Source organism: Neomonachus schauinslandi, chromosome X (genome assembly GCF_002201575.2).
Source record: "Neomonachus schauinslandi chromosome X, ASM220157v2, whole genome shotgun sequence".
NCBI classification, from domain to species: Eukaryota; Metazoa; Chordata; class Mammalia; order Carnivora; family Phocidae; genus Neomonachus; species Neomonachus schauinslandi.
Window position 1 is genome coordinate 20,452,635 of NC_058419.1, and position 12,208 is coordinate 20,464,842.

The 12,208-nt window shown below is 44.1% G+C and overlaps 1 protein-coding gene across 3 annotated transcripts in view; it reads left to right on the plus strand.

Annotated features, from left to right (window-relative positions):
- Positions 1–12,208, plus strand: part of AIFM1 (apoptosis inducing factor mitochondria associated 1) — a 34,288-nt gene that overhangs the window by 12,244 nt on the left and 9,836 nt on the right. For 2 of the 3 annotated variants that reach the window (XM_021685728.2, XM_044911832.1), the window contains exons 3-8: positions 2,812–2,911; positions 4,228–4,352; positions 4,480–4,610; positions 6,011–6,101; positions 10,489–10,573; positions 11,453–11,529. The exons of the other annotated variant lie outside the window; for it this stretch is intronic. In XM_021685728.2, coding sequence (XP_021541403.2) covers positions 2,812–2,911; positions 4,228–4,352; positions 4,480–4,610; positions 6,011–6,101; positions 10,489–10,573; positions 11,453–11,529 — 609 coding nt within the window. The remainder of the gene's footprint in view (positions 1–2,811; positions 2,912–4,227; positions 4,353–4,479; positions 4,611–6,010; positions 6,102–10,488; positions 10,574–11,452; positions 11,530–12,208) is intronic. 3 annotated transcript variants of the gene reach the window in all.

Consider the following 12,208-nt stretch of genomic DNA (forward strand, 5'->3'; position numbering starts at 1 on the left):
TGGGGCTCCCCGCTCGGCAGGAGGCCTGCTTCTCCCTCTCCCACTCCCCCTGCTTGTGTTCCCTCTCTCGCTGTGTCTGTCTCTCTGTCAAATAAATAAAATCTTAAAAAAAAAAAAAAAAAGAACAGTAAATAGGCTAATGTGGTTAAGAAGAGCACCAAGAGATAAGGTCACAAATGCCATATTAAAAAAAAAAAAAGATTTTTCTTGGTCTACTCTACCCCTCACATGTGAAGCCACTGGGTCTAGGCTATTTTTGGCTATCTCTCTCCGTCCAAACATGACCCCAGTTTATTTCTCTGTTTACTCATGTTGACCAGCTTTAAGCCATCTTTTTATGTAAAATTCCCTTTCTTAAAAGAAATTTTTTTTTAGGTGTGGGTAAATACTGGATTCGTGTATGGTATCTGATGGCAAGGTAAAAACTTTATTCCTGAAATTGATGTCAGTTGAATTCATTTTATTAATGTGATGAATTTAGTGGTGAATTCAAGGAATAGCCATTCACTTTTAACATACCGTCCTTAATTTTCTAACCCATTCATACCATATGTTAGATATTTCCAGGCTGATAAATGTTAAGTCTGGGGTCCAGGTTCCTCCTTATAGCCCACTGCCTAATGGGCTGCTCTATAAAGGGCTCATAGAAATATTCTTCAGGGACGCCTGGGTGGCTCAGTCCATTAAGCATCTCCCTTCAGCTCAGGTCATGATCCCAGGGTCCTGGGATTGAGCCCCACGTCAGGCTGCCTGCTCCGCGGGGTGCCTGCTTCTCCCTCTGCCTCTCCCCCTGCTTGTGTTTGCGTGCTCTCTCTCTCTCTCTCTCGCTCTGTCAAATAAATAATAAATGAAATCTTCTAAAAAAAATATTCTTCAAACATTTTCTTTTTTTTTAAGATTTTATTTATTTATTTGACAGAGAGAGAGATAGCGAGAGCAGGAACACAAGCAGAGGAGTGGGAGAGGGAGAAGCAGGCTTCCCACTGAGCAGGGAGCCCGATGCGGGGCTCGATCCCAGGACCCTGGGATCATGACCTGAGCCGAAGGCAGATGCTTAACGACTGAGCCACCCAGGCGCCCCTCTTCAAACATGTTTTATGACACTTCTGATTGTCCTTACTTTCTCCATTTTGTGATGAATTCACCACTAAATTCATCACATTAATAAAATGAATTCAACTGACATCAATTTCAGGAATAAAGTTTTTACCTTGCCATCAGATACCATACACGAATCCAGTATTTACCCACACCTAAAAAAAAATTTCTTTTAAGAAAGGGAATTTTACATAATTTTACATTAATTAACGACCTGGGATTTCAGTTAACATCAGTTACTTAAATTTTCGTCTTGTTGAGCCTTTGGGGTACAAAAGAGCAAAAGTAAAACAAGTCATTCTTGCCTATTTTTTTTTAAATTCCAATAAATTCCAGTGCTGTACGTTAAAAAAAAAAAAAACTAGTCATAATGCTAACGGACACTTCAATTGAACAGCTAGAGAAGATAGTAGATTTGAAATAGGTAATTAAGCAAGGTATTTAACCCTTGGTAAAATACCTAAGTGTCAAAAGCAGGATAGACTATTGAGGGAAAGATGAGTTACTCTGTAAGACTAGGATACAGGCAGCCGTGTTTCAGGGCATTAGCCAAGTACCCAGCAAAACTTGGGATGTCTCCCAAGAAAACGTAATGTCCCAGCTTCCTACCCAGAACTGTATAGATTCGTTTCACAGCTAGTATCCACAGCTAAGCATGGTCCAAAACCCCTTTTATAAAATTTAACCCTGGAGCGCCTGGATGGCTCAGTCGGTTAAGCCTCTGACTTCGGCACAGGTCATGATCTCGAGGTCCTGGGACCGAGCCCCACATTGGGCTCCCTGCTCGGCAGGGAGTCTGCTTCTCCCTCTCCCTCTGCCACTCCCCCCACTCGTGCTCTCTCTGTCTCTCTCTTTTTTTTCTTTTTTTTCTCTGTCTCTCTCTTAAAAATACATAAATAAGGGGCGCCTGGGTGGCTCAGTCATTAAGCGTTTTCCTTCGGCTCAGGTCATGATCCCGGGGTCCTGGGATCGAGCCCTGCATCGGGCTCCCTGCTCCGCGGGAAGCCTGCTTCTCCCTTTCCCACTCCCCCTGCTTGTGTTCCCTCACTCGCTGTGTCTCTCTCTGTCAAATAAATAAAATCTTTAATAAATAAATAAATAAATAAAACCTTTACAAAATAATAAAGTTTAGCCCTTTATTCGTCTAGTATAAAATGATTTTCTTTTAAAAAAAATTTTTAAAAAGATGGTAAAGACAGTTTAAGAGGGGAGGAAAGTCATTCAGGTATTAATGAATATACATTTGTTTTATTTCTTTATAAAAGCTTGTAAAAATTAAAATCAGTGTAATTCAGGGCGCCTGGCTGACTCAGTCGTAAAACATGTGACTCTTGATCTCAGGGTCATGAGTTTGAGCCCCACGTTGGACATAGAAATTTCTTTTAAAAAATAAAAAAAATAAAATGAAAAAAAAAAATTATTTCCTTTTTTTCTTTAGCTGTACCTTCAGACTTCAATATAAGGAAAATTCTCTTTACATAGAGCCTAAGGAAATTTGAAACTGGAACCTTTTCATCGGTGTACCTATGTTCTTTTTAGACCAAGTGTGTACATACCCGATATTTTTTTGAGAAAATAATTTTGCCTTAAGTGATTTTAACATAGAACTTACTTCATGTAGACAAAAGTTTCTCATTTAATTGAAAGATAATGATATTACTTACGGTATGAGCTAGCTTTATGATGACATTTTCTCCATGTTTGGATCTGCAGGCCTACAAGACTATAAAAGATGATCAAAAAAGATATGATGAAAGAATGTCAGGGTTAGGGCTGACACCAGAAGAGAAACAGAAAAGGGCCACATCACCTGGTGAGTATTATTTGAGACTCAGTATATGAAGGGCAAGTTAAAAACAGTTTGGGTGCTATGCTTTGCAGATGTCTTATTGACATGACAATGCTGTGAGATTGTAAGCTTCCAGAAACTGTGGAATTACCCCAGACCTGGGAGCAATTTGTTAAGGTATTTGACTGGAATTTGGGTTTGAGAATAGTTATTAATGAGGATTATGGTTGGATGGGTTTTTTTTAATATATTAGACTCTTAAAGGGCAAGCTTTATTAGCCTGGTGATGGGTATTAAAGAGGGCATGTATTGAATGGAGCACTGGGTGTTATACGCAAACAATGAAACATGGAACACTCCATCAAAAATTAATGATGTAAATAAAAAAAACTAATGATGTAATGTATGGTGATTAACATAATAAAATAAAATTTAAAAAATAAAAATAAAAAATTTTAAAAAGGCAAGCTTTAAATTCAAAAGGCAAGCTTGGTGAGGATAATTGTTGGAAAAGACATGAAGGCCTTTTTTTTCCAATGAGGAAATTCTTTTGGTTTGTTTTGTTCCCCTTTAGAGTCTTTGGAGTTTTCAAGTTGTTAAGGATATATTTGTTTTCCTAAAGCATATAGCACTAGCTGTCACTTCCATCCCCAAGACTGGCTTGATTTTTCAGAATGAAATGTTTTAATCCCTTAATAAGCCCTACAACTCTGGGTGGGCGATTTACATTGCTTTCTTCAAAACACCTCCTTTTTCTTGAACATTGTATAATAATCCCCAATTGACCTGCTGGGTTTTTCCCTTTTACTGCTAACAAAAGGTGAAACTGAACTTGGTATTTTTCTGTTGATCATTAGGAAGTTAGTGGGAAGAGCAGAAGCTTTCTGATACATACTTTCTGATGTATTTTACAAATAGACTATTTAAGCTAGGTTCTGGTTCTGACAGATGTAATGAATGAATGACGTTGGCCAAATCATTTGCCTCTTTGGGGGGTATTTTTCACTTACGAAATGAAAAAGTACTTGCTTTTCTTGTTCATCAGGCTGCTGTGAAGTTTGTCAAGATTAATGTAGGTACAGCCTTTGCTAGCTTTATGTAAAGAATTGAAACAAGTACAAGGTGATTTTTTTTTTTTTTTTAATAGTGGCAAGGAGAGGCGGCTAGCTGGCTGGCTCAGTTGGAGGAGCCTGCGACTCTTGATCTCGGTCAGAGTCATGAGTTCAAGCCTCATGTCAGGTGTAGAGATTACTAAAAAATAAATAAATAAACTTTAAATAGTGGCAAAGAGTCATCTGAGATTTTAAGAAAATTCACCCTGTCTGGTGTGTTGCTTCCAGCTCCAGAAAGAGAACCAGTTCCTCAAGTCAGGGTACCAAGTCACGTCCCATTCCTGCTCATCGGGGGAGGCACCGCTGCTTTTGCTGCAGCCAGATCCATCCGGGCTCGGGATCCTGGGGCCAGGGTAAGGCACACACACTTCCACTTGGCACGGAGGGTAGAGTCTGCAAGTACTTAGCCAGTGTCCGCACTTTGACATCTGCCTCTTAAATGACTTGGCTGTGATAACTGTCATCATTTTCTATCTGAAGGTACTGATTGTGTCTGAAGATCCTGAGCTGCCATACATGCGACCTCCTCTTTCAAAAGAACTGTGGTTTTCAGATGATCCGAATGTCACAAAGACGCTGCGATTCAGACAGTGGAACGGAAAAGAAAGGAGGTGCGTTCACTTCTGTAAAATGGGCCTGACTGGCAACTTGAACTAAGCACAGGGCATTGGTCAGGAGTTTGCACAGACCGTGTGGAGTCTGCTGTGGTGCACACTTGGCACAGTGTAGAGGCAATGGCAAGAGTCCTGGATTCTGTTACCCGATCTGCCAACAAGTAAAGCTGTAATGTTGGCCTCCGAAGGACTAATGCACCTATTTCCGGGACCTTGCTGTTAGACTTCTGCCGTGAAGATCAGCTCGGCCTGTGTTGTCACTTCCTTACATTACACTTGCCGAGGTGTCTCCCGTAAAAGCAAAAGAGAAGATACTGTTCTCTGGAGTTTTCCTTGACACCCTAGTAGGCGTGCAGAATTGTGGGAATAGAGTGGAAACACTATAAGGAAGAACCTCGTTATTAAGATGTTTGCATGAAAGACTTGGAAAGACAGGTCCAGAAGCCTTCTCCTTCTATAGGACTCCATGGGTCTCTTGATTCCAGTACCATGTTTTTGGGTTCTAGTTTTTTTCTCACTAGTGATCACTTTGATACTGGACTAAGTTTTACAGATCTACCCGCCTCCCTCACTCCCATTATCATGTTCTATTCTCAAGCAGGATGCATACTGTCAATTATGTTAGCCATCCCTTCATTAATATCTCATAGCTAATGTGGCAAAGTCCTCTCAGGTGCGAGACCTCGCTGTCCATTGATCAGCACCATTCTGGACAACTCATTCGGGTGGATGTGTGAATATCAGCTCCCTGGGTGGTGTTCTTGTTCTAATTTGGGGGGTTTTTTGTTGTTTTTTTTTTTTTTAAGATTTATTTATTTGAGAGAGAGAGAGAGTGGGTGGAGGGGCAGAGGGAGAGGGAGAGAAAGAATCTCCAGCAGACTCCCTGCTGAGCACAGAGCCCGACACGGGGCTTGATCTCATCACTCTGAGATCATGACCTGAGCCGAAATCAGCAGTCAGACGCTCAACCAACTGAGCCACCCAGGCGCCCTTTCTTGTTCTAAATTTGAACCTAAATCCAGAGCAGGGTTTCTCAACCTTGGTACTATTGGCATTTAGGGCTGGATAATTCTTTGTTGTGGGGGCTGTTCTGTGCGTTGTAGGATGTTTAATAGCATCCTTGGCCTCTGCCCATTAGATACCAGAAGCCTCCCTCCCCCTAAGCTGTTACAGCCAGAAATGCCTCTAGGCATTGCCAAATTGCCCCCAGGTGAGAACCACTAGTCTAAAATACCTCTGTGTAAATAAGTCACTACCAAGATTTATTGGACTTGGAAACTTACTCTGGAAAATGTTCCTAAGAGTTTTCATGATTGAAACAATTTTACTAAAGCTTATGGGGGAAGTTAATGGCAGTTCCAGGTGCTTATAACATTTTCTCCCTCTTCTCTATACAGCATATATTTCCAGCCACCCTCTTTCTATGTCTCTGCTCAGGATCTGCCTCACATTGAGAATGGTGGTGTGGCTGTCCTCACTGGGAAGAAGGTGAGCTAGTAGGCCGCTTCCCTTGTCAAACTCCATGTGGGCTGCAAGTATGGTGACTTGTATTCGCACTACGATTTACATCTGTCCTGCCATTGTAGTTCATCAAAGAAGGATCGAGTCATTTTAGGCTTGCTCTTGCCAGTCTTCACTGCGTGGTGTTTCTTCTTGGGGGAAGCACTAATCTCAAAGCCTAGAGAAGCATGTCAACTAAACTTTCCCAGGGAAGTCAAACCATTGGGGACAGTGACCCTGAATCTGATCCTTCTCCAGATTTGCTCCTCTGCCCTTCCTTTGTCTTCCTATTTTCCACACTAACATTTCTTTGGGATTATTGATGACAAGAGATTGACAGCAGTATATTATTCAGGATAGTAAAATAATTTAGGCATTATGTCAGCATGGGAAGTATCGTTAGACTTTACAAAGTGAGTGCCTGAGTAATGGGAGCAGTTATTGGAGGGCATTTGTGGGGTCCAGGGAGGGTTTTGTTTTGCTATGTTATGTTTCATTTTGTTAATGGGAGGTGTGAGAGTGTATTTGTAAACTAATGGCAATGTTCCAGTGGAGAGGGAAGGGTTATCAGAAGGAGCAAAGTCCAGAGTAGATGGGATCCAGAGCACAAGTGGAGAATTGACCTTTGCTAGGCATAAGCCCACTTCTTCTATAAGGAGACACAGGCAGAGGAGGTGGATATAGGTTTATGGATAAGCTGGTAATGAGGGGCGCCTGGGAGGCTCAATCGGTTAAGCGGCTGCCTTCGGCTCAGGTCATGATCCCAGGGTCCTGGGATCGAGCCCCATATCGGGCTCCCTGCTCTGCGGGAAGCCTGCTTCTCCCTCTCCCACTCCCCCTGCTTGTGTTCCCTCTCTCACTGTGTCTCTATGTGTCAAATAAATAAATAAAATCTTTTTTTAAAAAAAAAAGCTGGTAATGAGACATGAGGTATTAAGTATTCTCTGTGTGTAAATAACACACAGGCCCTGCTCTCTAGGGCTTAACAGTATTTAAGAAAAAACATGAACAGATAATCATAACACATAGATGTGGAGTAAGAAAGATAGGCACAGTGTATTGTGGGAATTACTGGGAAACATGCCCAGTATAGAGGTGATTTCAGGGAAGGCTTCCTGGAGGATGAGGTCTTATAGAATGGGAAATTTTATGGAATGAAGAAGAATTCACCAGATTCGTGGTAAGTGAAGAGAATTCAAGTAGAAAACAGCATAAGCAAAGGTACGGGGGTATGAAAAAGCACCTTTGGTGCAGGGAAACAAGCAGCTAGCTACTGACAGAGCAGAAAGTATAAGCTAAAGAATGGCAAAAGATGAAAGCGAGACGTTACACAGGGTCCTGACCATGGAGAGCTCTGTTGTATAGAAGAACTTGAGCTTTTCCCCATGGGCCCTGAGGGGCTCTTGCATTTTAGACAAGGATATAGAACAGATCAAGTTTTAAGTAATCCCTGTGTTGGCTCTGAAGAGGATGGATTTCAGGGGGACAAGACTAGAGGTAGACCATTTGGAAGACACGGTAGTAATCTAGGCGAGAGATGACAGAGCAGATTAGGGCAGTAGTGGCCGTGACGGCCGCGGTGATGGGGTGGTAGTAGCGGTGGCAGAGAGCCCGGTTCCAAAGTGCTTTACAGCTGTTATCTCATTTTCTCATGAGAATCTTACCAGCTAGGTACTATTATTATTGCCATTTTATAGAGAAAGAAAGTGAGATTAAAAAGAGGTCAACTGTGGGGCGCCTGGGTGGCTCCATTAGTTACGCGTTCGACTTGATCTCAGCCCAGGTCGTGATCTCAGGGTCGTGAGTTCAGGCTCCACACTGGGCATGGAGCCTACTTAAAAAAAAAAAGTCAACTAACTTGCCTAAGATCAAATAGCTAATAAATGGTGGAGACAGAATTTGAGCCCATATCTGTCTGACTCCAAAATTCTGACTCCAGAGCCCAAGCTCTTAATAACACTGTTGTATAGCTTCTGATAGAGAGGTGACAGTGGGAGACAGACTGGAGACATGCTTAGAAGGCAGCCTCGATGCTTGGGATAGATTGAAGGTGGGCCATGAGGGAGAGGGAGGAGGCAAAGATGCCTTTCTGATTTCCAGCTGCTGTAGTAGGTGGTGGTGTAGCCCCAGGTGAGAGAGATGTTACAAGAGGAAGACCTAGTTTAAGGGGGAAAGAAATTTAGTTTCGGATTGTTACGTGCGAAATGGAATATATTTGTGGAGATGGCCTGTGGGCAGTTGGATATGTGACTGTGACGCTCAGAGGAGGGGTCTGGGCTCGGATAGAGATTCGGGAATTATCCACGTATGTGTAGGAGTTGAAACCATGAGAGTGGATGAGGCCGCCTGTGGAGAGCTTTGCAGTCAGAGGGGAGTGGGGCAAGGATGGAACCCTGGGGAACCCAACTTTTAGGAGGCAGGCTGAAGAAGAGATCACAGAGGAACTAGGAAAGAAGTTAAAGGAAGAGAGCCCGGGGCAGGGGCTGAGCGAGGTTGGAGAGAGTTTCAAGAAGAATGATCACATTCTCCTTGCAGCAAAGGGTTCTGGCCGGAAGAAAACTGTAAAATGAGCCATATAGACTTAGTGGCTCAGATGTCATTGTGAAGTCAGAAAAGAGGATGAAGTACTTCTTCAAAAAGTTTAAATGAGAAAAGGGAGACGGCAATTGGTAGGAACTCGAGAAGGACGTAGAGTCAGAGGTGGGGCTCTGAGGACGGGACGGACCGAAGTGTGTTAACGGGCTGAAGGCCTCAGATGTCAGCAGAGAAGGGGGTAGTGAGTGGTAACTGCCAGGAGATGGTTCTGGGCGAGAAAGGAAGGGAATGGGGCTTAGGCACAGAAACAGCACAGAAAGGACACCTCATCCCAGAAGCTGGAAGGACGGAAGTGGGGGTTGGGAGGTGGGAAGCCAAGGAGGATCACATCTAATGGCTTCACTTGTTCTTGCAATAAACTAGGGTACCAGGTGGTTGGTTATCTGAGAGTGAGCAGTGTGACGGTTGAGTTAGTGGGGTTGGATTGAAGAGAGAGCTTACCCAAGGACAAACCAAAGGCTAAAGAAACTACTCACCCATCCAATCCCAGTTTATGTCGTTGCCTCCAGAAAGCTCCACGGAGGGCCCCTATCACATGTCCCTAGAGCTACCTGTACTGCCCTTATCAGAGCATTTCTCACTCTTGATTGTATATGTTAAATTGTCTGCCTTGGCTACTAGACTCTGGAGACAGGGAAGTTACCTGTTTTTCTCACCATCATGTCCCCAACACTTAACACAGTCCCTGACATGGTAGGTGCTTAATAAGTATGTCTTGAACGAATGGCCTCGCAGCTAGTAGAGAGGGGAGCAGAGACTGGATCTCTAGTCTCTCTGACTCCAGATCTCAAGCTCTTCACCGTCAGAAAGAGGAGGGTGCAAGGAAATTAGAGGTGGTAGCAGGAGAACAGTTTGGGTGATCTAGCATGGGCCCAGATTAGTTGGAATGGAACAGCCCACTGGGTAAGCAGAGAAAATAAAAAGCGAGTATGGGGTGACAGCAGGACTGGAAAAAAAGCTGGAAGAATGGAAAATTGTGACCAAAAAATGGGATATTCAAGGTAGAAGTAGAGCTTTAAGAGAGAGGATTCTGGATGTGGCTCGGGAGGAAAAGGATGAGCCAGCTTCCCAGGTCTTCAGTGAACGAGGAGTGACCAGGAGGTGGCTGCATAACAGTGACTGATAGGATGTAGGTGGGTGCTTCTCAGAGGGGCGTGAGGGCCCACGAATCTGGAAGCAGCAGCAGCAACCAGCACCCCCACCCCTGGGTGTGATGGGGGAGGAGTGTGTGTGAATGAGCGGTCTCTACATGTGAGCTATCCTTGGCAGGAGAGCTGAGTTCTAGCGAAGGGTAGAAGTTAGACAAAACATCTTGTAAAAATGTTGAGGATGTAGGAGCGTTGTTAACCAGGAAATAAGGTTTCCAAAAAAGCCAAGCAGAAAAGTCTGTCTCTGTTCTCCATTTCCACAAATTGGGCAGGGACTTTGGGGACTGCGGGGATTTGTTTTAATGTTGGCTGCTTAAGAAAGTATGACCACTTGAAGAGGCTGGGTACCAGAAACTGTGGTGCCAGTGATTACTTAGAAATGGTTTCTTGAGGATCACCCTGGGTCAAGAACGAATACTCCCTGGGCTGACGGCTGAAAGGTACAGGGTTCCTTTTTGGGGTAATGGAAATGATCTACAATTATAGTGGTGATGGTTGCACAACCTTGTGAATATACTAAAAACCACGAATTGTACACTTTAACATGGTAAGTATAATGTTATGTGAATTATGTCTCGATACCAAAGCGTTTTAAGCTAACTCATCTCTCCATCTTTCTGTGTGTGTCCCAGGTAGTGCAGCTCGACGTGAGAGGCAACATGGTGAAACTTAACGATGGCTCTCAGATAACCTATGAAAAGTGCTTGATTGCAACAGGTGAGTATTTCTCCAGACAAATTTCTTCCCTGGTACAGCTCATTCGAGTTTTAGTATAGAAGGCATTACTTAATCTTAAGAAAACCAAAACCCAGTCTCTCTGAAGTGGGTGGCTTCTCTTGGTGCAAAGCCCAGCTAACTACAGGCATCTGATCAGCAGCCCTTCTGGAGTACCCCTGCTGCTCCTTTGGGTAAGGGCACAGATGGGTATTGAAGAGGATGGCCTTTTTTTTTTTCTTCTCCCCGTTTAGCCCCTGCCCTCTGCTCTCCTCCCTGTGCCCCAGAAGTGATACAGCCTCACAGCTTCATTGCCACTTGTGATCAGAAATCAAGAGAGGAGGGGCGCCTGGGTGGCTCAGTTGTTAAGCGTCTGCCTTCGGCTCGGGTCATGATCTCAGGGTCCTGGGATCGAGCCCCGCATCGGGCTCCCTGCTCATCGGGAAGCCTGCTTCTCCCTCTCCCACTCCCCGTGCTTGTGTTCCCTCTCTCGCTGTGCCTCTCTCTGTCAAATAAATAAATAAAATCTTTAAAAAAAAAAAAAAAAAGAAATCAAGAGAGGAGACTGAAGCGGTCGCTTAAACAAACATAGCATGCTTTCTGGCGATGCCCCTAAAAGGGATCGGGGAAGGAAAAACCGAGGCCTTGTGGCCATCTCCAGGGAGGGCGGGCCCTTTGTAGAGACTCACAAATGGCTTCTCCAAGGAAATTGAAAGAAGCCTGCTGGGAGGCCAGGTGAAGGGAAACAAAGCCTCTGGGTCTTGTGGATGCTGAGGTGGCACCAGCAGAACCTCGCTCGCCACAGCACCACCTTTTGGGGGGGAGCGTTTGGGCTAGCTCCCCGCTCGGTGGGCTAAAGGGTTTTCCTCCTCCTATTTCCAGGAGGCACTCCAAGAAGTCTGTCTGCCATTGATAGGGCTGGAGCAGAGGTGAAGAGTAGAACAACGCTTTTCAGAAAGGTAATTGTCTGCTTTAGTGCTTTCATTGTTTTGGTTTTTGAAGAGGTAGCATAATCATGTGGTCCCCAAGTAACCACCCAGGAATTGGGAGATGGGAGTTCTATTTATGGCTCTTCTATAGACTTGTTATCTGGCCTTGAGCAAGTCACTTCCTCTCTCTGCACCTCAAATACCTCACTCAAGGGTTTTCAGCTCCTAGGTGAAAAATACATCTAGTGTTTTTTATTGCTTGCTATATAGTTCCTTCCGATTGCTCTTCCATAGTTGTTTTGTTCCTGATGCCTTTGAGTCATTGGAACTCCTTATAGCCTCTTGGCATTTTGCATTGCAAATGTTACTGCGGAGACTTTGAAGAGAAAACTCGAGTACCTAAGTGAAAAAGGAAGCGGGGGCTTTGCTTCTTAACACTGTGCTTTACTCGGGACACCTGCTGAAATTTTCCAGCCACTCTTACGGGTATTTGAGAAGATTGCTATCATCCTTTAAATTCTTGATCAAATAAGGTTTATCAGCTTTTGGCACCATTGCCATTTTGGGCCGGATGACTGTTCGTCATGAGGGGCTGGCCTGTGCATATAGGATATTTAGCAGCATCCCTGGCCTCTACCTGCTAGCTGCAAGGAGCACTTCCTCACCCCCAGTTGTGGCAACCAAAAATGGCTCCAGAAATTGCCAAATG